This window comes from Heloderma suspectum, chromosome 1, assembly GCF_057233095.1.
Source record: "Heloderma suspectum isolate Gila_16-S chromosome 1, 16-S_ref, whole genome shotgun sequence".
Taxonomy (NCBI): domain Eukaryota; kingdom Metazoa; phylum Chordata; class Lepidosauria; order Squamata; family Helodermatidae; genus Heloderma; species Heloderma suspectum.
The window spans coordinates 191,856,970-191,873,546 of record NC_139458.1 but is presented as its reverse complement, the minus strand read 5'-3'; the positions used below and the strand labels follow the sequence as shown (position 1 = coordinate 191,873,546).

Below are 16,577 nucleotides of genomic sequence, written 5' to 3'. Positions count from 1 at the left end.
TCTATACCTCTGACCCTCTTCGTTGTCCTCCTCTGAATCTGTTCCAATTTGTCTATATCCTTCTCAAATTCTGGGGCCCAGAACTGAACAGAGTACTACAGATCAGTACCCTAAAAGAGATTTCATGCGCATGTAGTGGTGTGTCAAACCAACATCTTTTTAAAATGATAACGTAAACACGTAGATCTTGGACATTCTTCTACCTTTTGAGCCATTGTTTTCTTTCTGAGTAATGTAAAATGGTTTCTGAGGTAAGTTTAAAAGGTATGCTTTGAGTGTGGCAGGAATATGATTGGAAAGCTAACATTGCACTCAGAAAATCAGAATTGTTAAGGAATCCAGTTTATTTTGAACAAGTCCACAGCATACTAGAGATCATTAACAAAATATCAGAATATAAAAGTTGTCTGGAATTTTCTAGCATGTACTAGACTTGCACATTATAAATTGTTGTTGTTTATTCGGTCAGTCGCTTCCGACTCTTCGTGACTTCATGGACCAACCCATGCCAGAGCTTCCTGTCAGCTGTCGCCACCCCCAGCTCCCCCAAGGTCAAGTCCGTCACCTCCAGAATATCATCCATCCATCTTGCCCTTGGTCGGCCCCTCTTCCTTTTGCCTTCCACTTTCCCTAGCATCAGCATCTTCTCCAGGGTATCCTGTCTTCTCATTATGTGGCCAAAGTACTTCAGTTTTGCCTTTAAGATCATTCCCTCAAGTGAGCAGTCTGGCTTGATTTCCTGGAGTATGGACTGGTTTGATCTTCTTGCAGTCCAAGGCACTCTCAGAATTTTCCTCCAGCACCACAGTTCAAAAGCATCTATCTTTCTTCGCTCAGCCTTCCTTATGGTCCAGCTCTCGCAGCCATAGGTTACTACGGGGAATACCATTGCTTTCACTTTGCGGACCTTTGTTGTCAGTGTGATGTCTCTGCTCTTAACTATTTTATCAAGATTTGTCATTGCTCTTCTCCCAAGAAGTAAACGTCTTCTGATTTTCTGGCTGCAGTCAGCATCTGCAGTAATCTTTGCGCCTAGAAAGACAAAGTCTGTCACTGCCTCCACTTTTTCTCCCTCTATTTGCCAGTTCTCAGTCAAGCTGGTTGCCATAATTTTTTTTTGAGGTTTAACTGCAACCCAGCTTTTGCACTTTCTTCTTTCAACATTATAAATAACAATATGTTATTTGAATGTAATAAAATATCTTTGATTTAAATCCAATATCACACTAGGAAAAATCCACTAGCATTACAGACTTTCTCCCTCTCTCCTCCCCTGTGCAGCCCACCATGGTGCCTGAAAATCTGCTCCAGAGGGTTTCTCAGCCCTGTGGAACAAATTTTGAGAGAGAGAGTATGGGGGGCAGGGGCTACAATGGGGAGGGGAATCACCCCCTCCCAGTTCTGCTGACAGAACTGCTTCCATCAGCAGAATGACACCATAAGATACAACACTTTATTTGCTCTTGTGTATTTTTGGTGTTTCTAAGCATATTCAGTTATGTTTTTCAGTTAACCAATAGAAAAAGCATACATTGAAACTCTTTCCCCATTCTGAATATGAATAAAAACAATGGTAGAATATGTTGAGGGGTAAACTACTTGTGTCATGTGACCTTGGGTATAATGTGTTGAATGTCTTTGAAATAACACAGGAGCTGAATGTTCAAATGGTTTCTTTTAAAATACTATTTCATGTTTTTGTTTTACTTTCCAGGTCTATAAACTTACACCAGATGGTCAATATCAATTCAGAGTTAGGGCTGTGAATAGGTTTGGAACAAGTGATGAATGTCTTTCAGAGAAAGTAGTCATCAAGGATCCTTATGGTCTTCCTGGACCTCCTGGAAAACCAAAGGTTATAGATCACACTAGGTCATCAATGCTAGTGACATGGGCACCTCCTCTAGATAATGGTGGAGCTCCAATTACTGGCTATTGGCTAGAGAAGAAGGAAGAAGGCGGTGTCTACTGGTCTCGGGTCAACAGAGCTCCAGTAACAAAACCAGCTGTGAAAGGACTGGAATTCAATGTTCTGCGTTTGATTGAAGGTGTCAAATATCAGTTCAGAGCTATGGCTATAAACATTGCTGGAATTGGCCCTCCCAGTGAACCATCAGATCTTTTTGAAGCTGCAGATCCAATCTGTAAGTATAAAGTATATAAAGAACATTAGGCAGTAAGTGACCCCAAAGACAGACTCTGCCACTTTTATTCAATATCTTGAGCCTGTCTGACAGCAATCGTATAATTTCAGACATTCGAGCTCTAATATTTAATGAGTTTCTTCATTATTATAAGGAGGTATTTTCATGATATGTAGCAATTGTTAAAAATTCTGTGCTACATTAGAAAGATATATAAAATACATTTATATCTGAGGTTTTCTGTCACTTCAGCGAGGGGTGTGTGCAGTTGCCCCATGCTTGCACTGGAATGAGTTATGTAATAGGCCCCGGCAATGGGGGTTAAATATCTAATCCAAAATATGTCACATTTGCTCAATAGTTCCTCCTGGGGCACCATCATGCCCAGATGTCAAAGACAGAACCAAGTCAACTATATCTCTTGCATGGAAACCTCCGCAAAAAGATGGTGGCAGTCCCATTAAAGGATACATTGTTGAAATGCAAGAAGAAGGCAGTTCAGATTGGAAGAGTGTGAACGAACCAGACAAACTGTTCCCTACCTGCGAATGTGTTGTACCCAACCTGAAAGAGCTCCGAAAGTACAGATTTAGGGTAAAGGCTGTAAATGCTGCAGGAGAATCTGAGCCAAGTCTCGCGACTTCAGAAATACCATGCAAGGATATTCTAGGTAAGGATTCTTGGAAATAATTCTTTCTGCTAGAATATGAAGAAAGTTCAAAGACTGTGAAAGATCAAAGGGTGCAACAAAAAATTTTTAATTATGTGGGCTTTGTCATGTATTGTTGTTTTAACATGTTGTAATTCCTTATAATTTATTTTGATGTATTTTCTCATGTTTTTGTAAACTGCCCTCCAAGCATTGCCAAAGAGCAATATGTAAACCTTTTAAAATAAATACATATTCAGAAACCTGTATATATTTTCATGAAAGCAGTACACAATTTACACTGCAATCCTATGCATATCTACTCGGAAGTGAGTGCCACTGAGATCATTGGAGCTCACTCATAGGTAAGCTGGTATAGGAGTGCGTTGTTGTTGGAGTTACGTGATAGATTGCTTTTATTATATTATTCATATCTTGCAGAGGAGCCAGAAGTCTATATTGATGTTGGAGCACAAGACTTCCTCTCTTGTCGTACTGGCACAACAATCAAAATTCCAGCAGTCATTAAGGGACGTCCAGTTCCTAAAGTATCTTGGGAATTTGAAGGAGACGCAAAGAAAGCTGTGAAGGTCAGTAACAAAAAGAATAAGACTGTTTTAAATCTCTAAGAGCACAGTCCTAAAGGATTGCCACTCTTTCAAGCGAGGGCTCTGAGGTCAGTGCCCTTTCCCCATCCAGTGCCTGCCAGCAAGAGCTGTGCAGGGCAGAAGGAACAGCACAGACTTTTACACCCTCGCTATCCCCCATGCAGTAATTTTTGCTAGACACCCCCTTCTTCCCTCTCTGCCTGTCCAATAGTGAAGAGCCACCACAGAGCTTTCCATAGCAGCTGGGGGGTGCTGGGGACGGAGCAGGGGAGATCCACAATCAGGTCTTCTCCTCTAAGGCCAGAGATCTGTTTCTGGCCTCAGAGAAGGGGAACTGCAGTATCCTGTGGAGCCCCAGACACCGCCTAGAGGCCATAAGATTGCTGTGTAACTAAATGTATTGGAATCTCTTTCATATTTACTGTTTCTCCTTCATTTAAAGGATGGGCATAATGTACCTGAAGATGCTACGGTAAGGAATCGTTTTAATCTGAGTTCCCCTTTTTTAGTACTGCCAACTTCAAGTAATTTTTGAAGTAATTTTTTAGTTACTTTTAGTTCTTATTTCTCAGTGAATTTATTTTGATTTTGTTTGTGCAGGTGGAATCAACTGATACCACTTCAGTCATTACTATCCCTGTATGTAACAGAGGTCATTCTGGGAAATACAGCATTACAGCAAAGAATAAAGCAGGACAGAAAACTGTAAATGTCAGGGTGAATGTCCTCGGTAAGTCTAATAAGGCTTAATTTTGCACCATATCATCAATATTCTGATTTAAAGATCACTCTGTAGTGATTCTTCCATTGTCTTTTAACAATTAATAGATGCTCCTGGGCCACCAAAAGACCTGAAAGTGAGTGATATAACAAGGTGCAGCTGTAAACTTTCATGGAAAATGCCAGACAATGATGGTGGAGACAGAATCAGGAACTACATTATTGAGAAAAGAACTGTTGAAGGGAAGGCCTGGACAAAAGTTAATGCAAACTGTGCTGGCACATCCTTAGTTGTTCCTGATCTCATAGCTGGGCAACAATACTTCTTCCGTGTACGGGCAGAAAACCGCTTTGGTATTGGACCCCCAGCAGATACAGTTCAAAGGACCACAGCGAGGGATCCAATCCGTGAGTTGCATCGAAGTGGAGCAATTGCCTTTACTCATGATGCTCTAATGTAGAACAGTACTTACTCTACTTTGCTTGTTCTTTTAAAGAGCCTCCTGACCCACCTATCAAACTCAAGATTGGTCTTGTAACTAAGGACACAGTGAGCTTGACGTGGAAGCCTCCAAAGAACGATGGTGGTGCTCCTATAACACATTACAATATCGAATGCCTCCGTTGGGATCGTACAGGTGAAGGAAAGGAAGCCTGGAGACAGTGCAATAGACGTGATGTGGAAGAAACCAAGTTTACAGTTGAAGACCTTAAAGAAGGTGACGAATACGAATTCAGAGTGAAAGCAGTAAATGAAGCAGGTCCAAGCAGACCATCAGCTACCGTCGGGCCAATCATTGTCAGAGATCAGACATGTAAGTGTTGAAAACATTAGTGGTTCTTGCATTTCAAAATACAGTTCAAAGCATGTTGACTTCCATATCCTTTGTATTGGTGCAATAATTTTTTTGCTTCTTTTTGCTTGTAGGCCCTCCATCTGTTGAACTCAGCGAATTTATGGAGGCAGAAGAAGGAACAGATATTAACATTGTAGCCAAAATAAAGGGTGTGCCCTTCCCTGCACTGACTTGGATTAAAGCTCCTCCAAAGAAACCTGATGACAAAATTCCAGTGCTGTATGACCAACATGTCAACAAGATTGTGGGTGAAGACTCTTGTACTTTAGTGATACAGCAATCTCGCAGAAAGGATACAGGCCTGTACACTATAACTGCTGTCAATAATTTTGGAACAGCTTCAAAGGAGATGAGGCTGAATGTTCTGGGTAAATATTAACAGCTTTTGGCTTGGGGAACCCAATTTACTATTTCTTATATAATGCTCAATTTTTACATCAATTAATATTTTATTATATGTATTTTCAGGTCGTCCAGGGCCACCAGAAGGACCCATTAAATTTGAATCTATTTCAGCTGATCAGATGACATTGTCTTGGCTTCCTCCTAAAGATGACGGTGGCTCTAAGATAACTAACTATGTTATTGAAAAAAGGGAAGCAAACAGAAGGACGTGGGTCCCTGTAACCAGTGAACCTAAGGAATGCATCTTCACAGTACCCAAACTGCTGGAAGGGCATGAATATGTCTTCCGCATAAGGGCACAGAATAAATATGGCATTGGGGAACCTCTTGATAGTGAACCCGAAACAGCAAGAAATCTTTTCAGTATGTATATAATTGTCTGTCATCTTTCATTAAAATTAAATTTTCTATGATAGTTTTTATATTCACAGAGAAATCCTATAGTGCAGTTCGAGTATACGAAGTATACATTGAGTATATATTTCCTAAGCCCTGCAGACTCCTACCAGCTGGACAGAAAGGAGGGAGGGATGAGCGGCATTTGCTGCTCTTCCTTCATGTGTTTTTTTCTTTGAACTATTTAAAAGAAAGAGGGCTGGAATGAATGTTCCCCGTGTGTGTGTGGGGGGGGGGGTGCTGTTGGGGCCTGGGAGGGTTTTGGATCCACCCACACTATGTCCCCAGTCCTTCCCCCTTCCCCCATCTCCAACATTGGAGCTCCAACATCAGAAGGGTGAGGGGTGTGGATCTTCCTGCAGTGAAAAGGAGTGGGGATCCAAGGTTGGATCTCCTCCTCCAAGCTTGGTGCTCTGACCCAGGGACCATGGGATCATGCCTTAAAATGTCTATAATAGTTTTTTAAAACTATTAAATAAATAGGGCCTTTAGGTTAACTCTTTTCTGTGTCATCTTAAAATACATTTTTAATTTTAAATAATGTGGATGGATCTCAGTGTATCTATGCAGTATACCATTTTGCATTTGAATCTATTTCCAGTTCCATTCTGGACATTCTTTTTGCCTGTCCTCATTGTAAAAGAAGAAAATATGAAATTATCTGAGATAGAGTAAAATCCTATGTTCTGCTGTGCATGATCAAGCATAGATGCTGCAGTGCTGGTGCAAAGGAACCCCTTGTCCCAGCGCTGGGAATGAGCCATGCTGCTCATTGGCTCTGCCACCCCAACACATGAGAAATTCTGGCATTTGCTGCAAAAGTAAATAGATCTTTTCAGGACTCTTAGCACAGGATCCTAAGAATGAGAGAACTTGTCTTGACAATAAGGGTATAGCAAGGAAGGAGGTTGAATTTATATGGAAGTGGGGCAGAAATCAACAGCCTTGCTCTCTTTACTTCACAAAAGGTGTCACTGTAGCTGTAGTGTGCTACAACATCCACAATAAAAAGGATAGGTTTGGGCTGCATGTTAAAGCGGTAATGAAAGACTGGGGAAGTCAGCTCTGAGAGAAAGCTACAGCATAGAACACTATACATAAATGAGCGATAGTAAATTAATGTGATGCTCAGTGCTTTGCTTTAACACTCTGTGTTCCTTTTTCCTAGCTGTTCCTGGAATTTGTGACAAGCCAACAGTTAGCAGTGTCACACATGATTCAATGACTGTCAACTGGGAGGAACCAGAATATGATGGAGGCTCACCGGTGACAGGTTATTGGCTGGAGCGTAAAGAAACCACTGGAAAGAGATGGACAAGGGTTAACCGCGATCCTATTAAACCTATGACGTTGGGTGTTTCTTACAAAGTAACTGGCCTTATTGAAGGTTCAGATTATCAGTTCCGTGTATATGCTATTAATGCAGCTGGTGTTGGCCCACCAAGCATGCCATCTGATCCAACAATTGCAAGAGACCCAATTGGTAAATAGTTTAGATTTACTTCTTTATGTGAAAAAGGAAAACATACCACTGAAAGGTGGTATAGAAATATTTTATAAGTTATAAATAAATATTCTTACGATAAAATGTTATGATGATATTTTTCAGCTCCACCTGGTCCTCCTATTCCAAAAGTTACTGACTGGACAAAGTCATCGGTTGACCTTGAGTGGGCTCCACCATTAAAAGATGGCGGCTCTAAAGTCACTGGTTACATTGTTGAATTTAAAGAGGAAGGGAAAGAAGAATGGGAAATGGTAGGTGCTATAGGAATTTTTATTTGACACGTTATGGAAGGGCTTATTGATTGGACGTATGGAGGAAGTAGTGACGAACACTGGGCTGAATCCTCGAAAGAGTCCCCACTTCATCACTGTGGCCTAGCAGCAACAAAAATCTTCTCAAACTGGGGAGAGGTTACGAGGGGGGTATCGCAGGGCTCAGTCCTGGGCCCAGTGCTCTTCAACATTTCTGTTAATGGCTTGGATGAGGAGGTGCAGGGAATGCTGATCAGATTTGCAGATGACACAAAATTGGGCAGGATAGCTAATACTTTGGAAGACAAAAACAAAATTCAAAGCGATCTTGACAGACTGGAGCTCTGGGCAGAAAATAACAGAATGACATTTAATAGGGATAAATGCCAAGTTCTGCACCTAGGAAAAAGAAACCAAATGCATAGTTACAAGATGGGCGAGACTTGGCTCAACACTACAAGTGAGACAGATCTTGGAATTGTTGTAGATCACAAGCTGAATATGAGCCAACAATGTGATGTAGCTGCAACAAAAGCAAATGCTATTTTGGGCTGCATTAAAAGAAGCATAGCTTCCAAATCCCAGGAGGTACTAGTTCCCCTCTACTCAGCACTGATTAGGCCTCATCTGGAGTACCGCGTCCAGTTCTGGGCACCGCACTTTAAGAAGGATGCAGACAAGCTGGAGAGGGTTCAGAGGAGGACAACAAGGATGATCAGGGGACAGGAAACAAAGCCCTATGAAAAGAGACTGAAAGATCTGGGCAAGTTTAGCCTTGAGAAGAGAAGACTGAGGGGAGATATGATAGCACTCTTTTAAGTACTTGAAAGGTTGTCAAGATATCCATTGTAAGATATCTGTCCTATAGGAATCATGTTCATAAGTTCTAATATTCACTGACTCAAAATTGCTTTCCATTTTCAGGCAAAAGATAAAGACATCAGAGGAACCAAGTTTGTTTTGGCAGGATTAAAAGAAGGAGGTTTCTACAGATTTAGAGTCAGAGCAAGAAATGCTGCTGGCATTGGAGAGCCTGGAGATGTTACTGAAGTCCTTGAAATGAAGGACAGAATAGGTATTTGTTAGCATAAAATATCCTTCCTTTCTTTTTTCTTGTGTGCATAAAAGAATAGAAGCCTACATATAAAATCCATTGTTTGTTTCCCCAGTTGCTCCTGACCTCCACTTGGATGCTCATGTGAAAGACAGAATTGTTGTTCATGCTGGTGGGGTGATCCGTATTATAGCTTATGTCTCAGGAAAGCCAACTCCAACAATTACATGGAGCAGGGATGAAAGAGCTCTGCCAGAAGAAGCTAAAATTGAGGAAACTGCTATTAGTTCTTCTATGGTCATAAAGAACTGCAAGAGAAGTCACCAGGGCATCTACACACTTCTTGCTAAAAATGCAGGTGGAGAAAGAAAGAAGACTATTATTGTTGATGTGCTAGGTAAGCAGTGCAAGCTGGACACCCATGCTACATTGTTATTTAGGCCTCAAGGTTCACCTTGAATACATTTTAATTTTATTTTCCTTCACAGATGTACCAGGCCCAGTTGGCATCCCGTTCCTCACTGAAAACCTAACCAATGACTCTTGCAAACTTACATGGTTTTCTCCTGAAGATGATGGTGGTTCAGCCATCACCAACTATGTAATTGAAAAGCGTGAGGCAGACCACAGGGCTTGGACACCAGTAACCTATACAGTCACGAGGCAGAATGCTACTGTTCAGGGACTGATTGAGGGCAAAGCATACTTCTTCCGAGTGGCACCTGAGAATATCATTGGCATGGGCCCATTTGTAGAGACAACAAAAGAGCTTTTGATCAGAGATCCAATAAGTATGTTTTGTTTGTTCATTCATTTTAGTATTAATGATCATAAGATATGCCTAGGAAAATGTGCTTAACATGTTGTAAATATTTATTTCCAGCTGTACCAGACAGGCCTGAGGATCTTGAAGTAAAAGCAGTAACTAAAGATTCTGTTACACTGACCTGGAACCCACCTAAGTATAATGGTGGCTCTGATATAACCATGTATGTTTTGGAAAGCCGTCTTATTGGAAAAGAGAAATTCACTAGAGTTACAAAAGAGAAAATGCTTGACAGGAAATATACAGTTGAAGGACTGAAAGAAGGTGACACTTACGAGTATCGTGTGAGCGCTTGTAATATTGTGGGACAAGGCAAACCATCATTTTGTACAAAGCCCATCACGTGCAAAGATGAAATTGGTACGTTTCAGTTCTGAGGAAAAAGCCCAAACCAACCTATGTGCATTTGTTCTGCAATTTTTTAAATAAATATCACTAACTTTTCTTTTTCTTTAATAATGCCTTTAGCTCCTCCACAACTTGAACTTGATATCAGGGAGAGGCTCACTGTCCGTGTAGGAGAAGCTTTCAGTCTGACTGGCCGCTACTCAGGCAAACCACAACCAAAGATCACTTGGCTCAAAGATGACATTACAGTGAAAGAAGACAAACGGACAAAGATCCAGACCACTCCAGCTACTGTTTGCTTAGGGGTATTAAAATCTGTCCGTGGAGATTCAGGCAAATACTGTGTCATCGTAGAAAACAGTTCAGGATCAAGAAAAGGCTTCTGTCAAGTTACTGTAGTTGGTAAGTTCTGTTATAGTGCTATAATATATTCTTTGCATATGAGATAAGAATTAGAGCTGATCAAATAAGGATACAACGGCATATCGTGAGTTAGTTTATATTACTATGCTAATAGTTAGCCAATGTGTGCTGTGAGGAACTTTGGTGGTTACAGATACTCAGGATACTTATGAAAAAGCCTTGGTTATTTCCCTGATTTAAACCTCATTTCATGAATGTCTTCTTATTGTGAACAAAACGTAAAGCCCATGGGGATATAAGCGCATGTTTACAATGAACTATGTGCTGAAGGGATTTCCTGACTGCATCCCTCTAATCCAAAATTGTGAGGGAAGAACAGTGGGTTGGCTCCAGAGGGTCCTTTTTGCAAGTAGGAGGTATTTCCACTCACACAAGGTGTCCTCCCCTATTTCTGCCAGTTATCTCTTCCCAGTGCAGCTTCTGCACCACTGTTCCGGAGTGTCTCCCGACCATCAGAAGTGGCTTTGCCGGGGGCAGGGGGGGAATGCAGTGGGGAGGAGGGAGAGGAAAGCCCTATTACGCTACTGGAGCTCCCCTTGCATGTCTCTGGTTCCAACCCAATGAATTCTATACTGTTAACCTCAATCCTTTTATTTGAGAAGAGTAAAATTGACCACTAGGACCTGCAGAAACAGTAAAGGCAGCATGGAAGTTAAAATAATGACCCAATTCTATGCTCTAGCAGCAACATTAGAAATCAGTGTTTTCTAAATTTCCAAGAGCTGAGGCATGCTTCAAGCTTATACCTGAAAAGGTTTGCTTGTAGAGTGTATAACAGTAAGAAGCACCTGCCCTCAGAGGATCCCACTTTTAGAAATCTGAATCATATTTCTGGGAGTGCCTTTTCTTGGGGCAGGCAATTCTGCTGTGTTTCTGGATCAGGAGTGCCTGAATGAGCCAATTTCACCAAATACAGAGATGTGGCAAAACTACCTAGCAGAAGATGACTGGAAGGCCAGTCATCATTCAGCGTACAGCAAGAGGTCTTCTCAGAGTGCCTCTAGCTGACGCTTTTATTCTGTAGTTCTCTGTCTCAAATACAGATTTTTATGGGGGGCCCAGACGTTGTTGTCTTTCCATTTGTAATCCTCTCTCTTGTTTTCTTACTGCTTCTTCCATTTTATTTCTTACCAGAAAAAAAAACTGTTAAGAAGGAAAGGATGGAATAGGGGCACAGTGCCTTTGGATTTGTAGTGGTATGCAGTGGAGACTGGTGGCTCCAGTGTCAGTGGGGCAGTGAATCCACTCCGGGTTTCATTCAGAACCAGTCCAAACTCTAAAGGAACTATCCAAAGTTTGAAGCACCTTGGATTGCTTCTTTAGAATTCTGATTGGTTCTGACTGAAACCCGGAGCGGATTCACCTCCCCACTGACATCGGAGCCACCAGCCTCCTCTGGTGGTAGGAGTGCTCCATCGGGAAGCAGCCTCAGTGGGTGTGTGTTTTCCAGTGGTGCCATCAGGGTAGGACTTTAGAGCAGAAGTCCCCACTCAGGGCCCCACTCAGCAGAATTAACACAAGAGCTCCCAAATGTAGCAGGGCTGCCTTTCCATATTTTGAAGTGAAGCAATACACATTACCATCTAAAGCATCTCATCTCCATCCCTGTCCCCCAGTCCCTCATCCTCCCATCCCCCAGCAAGACCATTAAGTACCATTTTAAAAATTAATTTATTTCTCATGGTCCATTAACAGTTATACTGTGTTGCATGCTTTAGGAATTACTGTTCTCTAGGCAGGCTGCAGACAAAAATACTGAGTAAATATTTGCAATATGAATGTATCCCTTTGTATGCCCAAATGTTGTTGTTGTTGTTCAGTCGTGTCCGACTCTTCGTGACCCCATGGACCATAGCACGCCAGGCCTTCCTGTCCTCCGCTCTCTCCCGGGGTGTGGTCAAATTCCCAAACAGCATTGTATATACTTGCAATAAAAAGCACAATACAGATGATTTCTATATAAATTTGGTTTGTGAAAAATACATCAGAATCAGTGATTTATGAAAGGGGAAAAGGGATATATTTCATTTACTAACAATAAACAAATAACTGTTTTTAGTAATGACAATTTATAAAGCTTTATCAACTTTTGTGCTTGTTCTGGTGTCCTATCCATTTAGCCCTATTTAATGTTCTAAATTTGCTAGGACTCTTAAATCTGTGCATTATTATTTGAATCAAAGGTATAACATATTGTTTTGCTTTTAAACAGACCGTCCTCAACCTCCAGTGGGCCCAGTTATTTTTAATGAAGTACATAAAGATCATTTTATTATCTCCTGGAAACCTCCCTTGGATGATGGTGGCAGTCCAATTACAAATTACATTATTGAGAAGAGAGATGCAAACAGAGATGTCTGGATGCCAGTCACATCAGCCAGCGTGAAGACAACGTGTAAAGTGCCTAAATTACTAGAGGGAAGAGACTATGTTGTCCGAATTTATGCTGAAAATCTGTATGGCATGAGTGATCCTCTAGAATCTGATGAAATGAAGGCCAAGGATCGTTTCAGTATGTCACTCTTTTCCAATTTATTTTACTTAGTATCTGGCATATTTCTACTTCTCTTATATTTTACTATTCCTATTTTGTTTTTAAAAATGGATTTAAAACATTGAAATATTATTTCTTCAGGTGTTCCTGATGCACCAGATCAACCAATCATAAAGGATATCACCAAAAATTCTGCATTAGTTACCTGGAACAGGCCACATGATGGAGGAAAGCCAATAACAAATTATATACTTGAAAAGAAGGAAACAATGTCTAACCGATGGGGAAGAGTAACCAGAGAACCTATTTACCCAGATACCCAGTTCAGGGTAACAGATCTTCTTGAAGGCTGTGAATACGAATTCAGAGTTTCAGCAGAAAATGAAATTGGTGTTGGTGATCCTAGCCCACCATCAAAACCATTCTTTGCTAAAGATCCAATTGGTAAATTATAAAACATTTAATCATTTGTTGTTATATTATTTGTATATTTTAGAGGAATTATTATCTTTTCCAGGGTCGTTATACCAGTTTGTTTGTTTTTTACAGTTAAACCAAGTCCACCAATTAATCCTGAAGCAGTGGATAAAACTAAAAATTCCGTTGTTTTGTCCTGGCAACCACCGCGTCATGATGGAGGAGGCAAGATTATAGGCTATCTCATTGAGTACCAAAAGGTTGGAGATGAGGAGTGGAAAAAGGCTAATCATACAGCAGATTCCTGCCCTGAGACAAAATACACGGTCACTGGTCTCACTGAAGGTACCAAATATAAATTCAGAGTCATGGCAGTCAATGCAGCAGGGGAATCGGAGCCAGCTTATGTTCATGATCCAGTGGAAGTCAAGGATAGACTTGGTAAGCAGAATATGATATTTTAATTTGTTTTAAAGGGCCAAAATGGGCATGTTTTCTGAAAATGAAATCTCTTTTCTTAGAACCTCCTGAACTAATCCTGGATGCTAATATGGCACGGGAACAACATGTACAAGCTGGAACTACACTGAGACTCAGTGCTGTAATTAAAGGAATCCCATTCCCAAAAGTGACTTGGAAGAAAGAAGATAAGGAAGTATCTACAAAAGCAGATATTGAGGTTACAGGAGTTGGCAGTAAGCTAGAAATTCGTAATGCTGCCCATGAAGATGGAGGGATTTACTCCCTGACTGTGGAGAATCCGGCTGGATCAAAGACTGTTTCAGTAAAAGTTGTTGTGCTAGGTAATTAATGGAATTATTGTAACACTTTTCTTGGGAAGTAAAACATACCAAATGTAACTGATAGGAATACATTTATCTTCAGCAGTGAAGCAAGACAAAATATTTATTTACTTAAATATTTATAAGCCGCCTTTCTAGACCATGTCCACCCAAGGCAGTGAACAAAATGCAAATATAAAAAATAAAAACGCAGTAATATAATATTATAATAGAACTTTAAACTACAAAAAGTCAAACAACAACAACAACAACTAAATTAACATAGAATTTAGGCAGTGCAAACAGTATTTCCAGATCCACAGCAATAAAACTTCAATAAAAGAGCAACATGAGCAATAAAACACATCAATTAAAAGCCATTTGAAACAGATGGCCTTTCAAAGCATTTTTAAACACCATAACTGAGGGTGCCAACTGCACATGCCTTGGGAGGCAGTTCTGTAAAATAGGAGCCCTACTGAGAAGGCCCTGTCCTACCACCTGCTGAGCTAACTGATCTTGAAGGCAAGCCAAGAAGTATCTTTCATCATCTGTCAGTAATCTGGCTTCCCGCCTTTGGATGACATTTTTCTAAACAGTTTAGAAGCATCTTCAGACCCTTTGAGGATGTTGTATGCATAATTTGATGAAAATTCATTAAAATACAATTTCTCAAAATTTGGTGGGCATACCACCCGTTTTTGGAACCTCTTCATTTAAGATGAATCTCTTCTTTTGACATTTAGTGAAAATTCATTAAAATGTAACCATTTCCCCATATTTGAGAGACTTTATTCCCATTTTTTCCCAAACATCTTCTCCCTGGTTTATATTCACCAAAGTTGAACTTACTCTTTCTTTTTGAAGTTTGAGGGAAATCTGTTAAATAAAACACATTTCCCCGAATTTGAGAGGATGTAGCCATATGCTGTGGAAAATCTTAATTCTTCTCTGAGATTAAGAGTCACTGAAGTTTTCACACACACTGTGAGATCTGTGAGAATCGGTGGTAGATCAGCAATGTTCTGAAATCTAGGGAGGGGACTGCTGCACATAAACCAGTTTGGTTTCAGTGGGGTGGATCCAGATCTTGTCCTTTGTGAGAAGAAGATGTGCAACAACCTTTTTCCCCATTGTGTGATGTCATTCTGCTAGCACTAGGATCCTGGTCCAGCATGCTGGGTTCCGCGAGCTCTAGGCTCTTGCGCAACGTTGCAGAACGTATCATACAACATGCTTTGCCCAATAGGTGCACTCTTACTTCAAGGCCAGATTTCAATCTATGTACGTTGCGCTACCACTTGCGCGAGGTTTTCATAGAATTGCACTATCATTACAACTCTTCTGCGATCTCATGTCTGGATCGAGCCCACTATAATTTGTGCCAAGTTTAATGTTCCTACTTCATCAGAAAAATTGTTAGAAATTAGGTCTGTCCATCCACCTCCTCCTCTATAAATAAGAGGAATCTGGTGCCTGAATTTTGCATTTTTCCTCCTCCCTCCCTATTCCCTTTCCTTTTGTGTCGTATCTCTTGGATTGTAAGACTGTGGGCAGGGGCTGTCTTATTTCACATCTTTGTGAGCTGCTCTGGGAGTCTTGGCTGAACAGCAGGATAAAAAATGCTTTGAATAAATTAATAATAGACAATAATAAGTATACAATGACAAGGAACGGGCTGTAAGTTGCAAGGAGGAAACTTGGCATAATATTATTTATATAGATTACATAAATGCCTCAGATGCGTTTTACTGAATGGTTATTCTTGATTCATTTTTTTCCAGATAAGCCTGGGCCTCCTAGGGATCTACAGGTCAGTGAAGTTAGAAAGGATTCTTGCTACCTGACTTGGAAGGAACCTGAGGACAATGGTGGCTCTGTCATTACCAACTATGTTGTGGAAAGGAAAGATGTTGCTGCTGCTCAGTGGTTACCAATATCCTCCTCCTCTAAGAAACATAGCATGTTAGCTAAATACCTTATGGAAGGCACTCAGTATCTCTTCCGTGTTGCTGCTGAGAACCAGTATGGGCGAGGTCCTTTCGTTGAAACCCTCAAGCCGATTAAGGCTATCGATCCACTTCGTAAGCATATTTCTATTTTTATTTTTACTTAAAAGAAGCTTTGTAAACTGTGTTATATTGTTAATTTGTGCATTATGAATGAGCACATGGATATGTTTCTTTGGGGAGTATCCAATGGTAGTCCTACTTAGATGAGGCCCATTCACTTCAGTGGGTCTACTCTGTGTAGGAGTACCACTGGATACTGCCCTATGTGTTTAAAAGTAGGAATGCTAACCCTATTTTTATCTCGCTTTTGAAAGATCCTCCTGGCCCACCAAAGAACTTGCATCACGTAGATGTTGACAAGACAGAAGTGTCTCTTGTTTGGAACTGGCCTGATCGTGATGGTGGTGCTGAAATAACTGGATTTTTGGTGGAGTATCAAGAAGAAGGTGCACAGGACTGGACTAAATTCAAAACCGTCCCTGTCCCAGATTGTGTTGTTACTGGTCTACAGCAAGGAAAAATTTACAAATTCCGTGTGAAAGCCCAAAATATTGTGGGTCTTAGTCTTCCAGACACAACCATACCAATAGAATGCCAAGAAAAATTAGGTAACTTCTAAATGTGTGCTATTGTACATAGTTTTAGTATTCATGGCTTAATTTAACTATTGGAATGTGGAAACCA

At 40.7% G+C, this 16,577-nt stretch overlaps 2 protein-coding genes across 4 annotated transcripts in view; one reads left to right on the top strand and one right to left on the bottom strand.

The window, feature by feature from the left end:
• Positions 1 to 16,577, top strand: part of TTN (titin) — a 310,226-nt gene that overhangs the window by 231,746 nt on the left and 61,903 nt on the right. Inside the window, exons 233-254 of the mRNA XM_084814765.1 lie at positions 1,715 to 2,144; positions 2,506 to 2,814; positions 3,235 to 3,383; positions 3,844 to 3,873; positions 4,002 to 4,131; positions 4,230 to 4,529; positions 4,619 to 4,936; positions 5,050 to 5,346; positions 5,447 to 5,746; positions 6,948 to 7,262; positions 7,389 to 7,537; positions 8,462 to 8,612; positions 8,707 to 8,988; positions 9,080 to 9,382; positions 9,475 to 9,777; positions 9,886 to 10,167; positions 12,401 to 12,700; positions 12,824 to 13,126; positions 13,232 to 13,540; positions 13,621 to 13,902; positions 15,666 to 15,965; positions 16,208 to 16,501. Of these exons, the coding sequence (XP_084670891.1) occupies positions 1,715 to 2,144; positions 2,506 to 2,814; positions 3,235 to 3,383; positions 3,844 to 3,873; positions 4,002 to 4,131; positions 4,230 to 4,529; positions 4,619 to 4,936; positions 5,050 to 5,346; positions 5,447 to 5,746; positions 6,948 to 7,262; positions 7,389 to 7,537; positions 8,462 to 8,612; positions 8,707 to 8,988; positions 9,080 to 9,382; positions 9,475 to 9,777; positions 9,886 to 10,167; positions 12,401 to 12,700; positions 12,824 to 13,126; positions 13,232 to 13,540; positions 13,621 to 13,902; positions 15,666 to 15,965; positions 16,208 to 16,501 (5,836 nt within the window). The remainder of the gene's footprint in view (positions 1 to 1,714; positions 2,145 to 2,505; positions 2,815 to 3,234; positions 3,384 to 3,843; positions 3,874 to 4,001; positions 4,132 to 4,229; positions 4,530 to 4,618; positions 4,937 to 5,049; positions 5,347 to 5,446; positions 5,747 to 6,947; positions 7,263 to 7,388; positions 7,538 to 8,461; positions 8,613 to 8,706; positions 8,989 to 9,079; positions 9,383 to 9,474; positions 9,778 to 9,885; positions 10,168 to 12,400; positions 12,701 to 12,823; positions 13,127 to 13,231; positions 13,541 to 13,620; positions 13,903 to 15,665; positions 15,966 to 16,207; positions 16,502 to 16,577) is intronic.
• PLEKHA3 (pleckstrin homology domain containing A3) overlaps positions 1,857 to 16,577 on the bottom strand; it is a 105,848-nt gene continuing 91,127 nt past the window's right edge. For all 3 annotated transcript variants that reach the window (XR_014784985.1, XR_014784986.1, XR_014784988.1), the window contains one exon: positions 1,857 to 16,577. This exon is cut by the window's right edge. The gene's annotated coding sequence lies outside the window, so the exon portion shown is untranslated.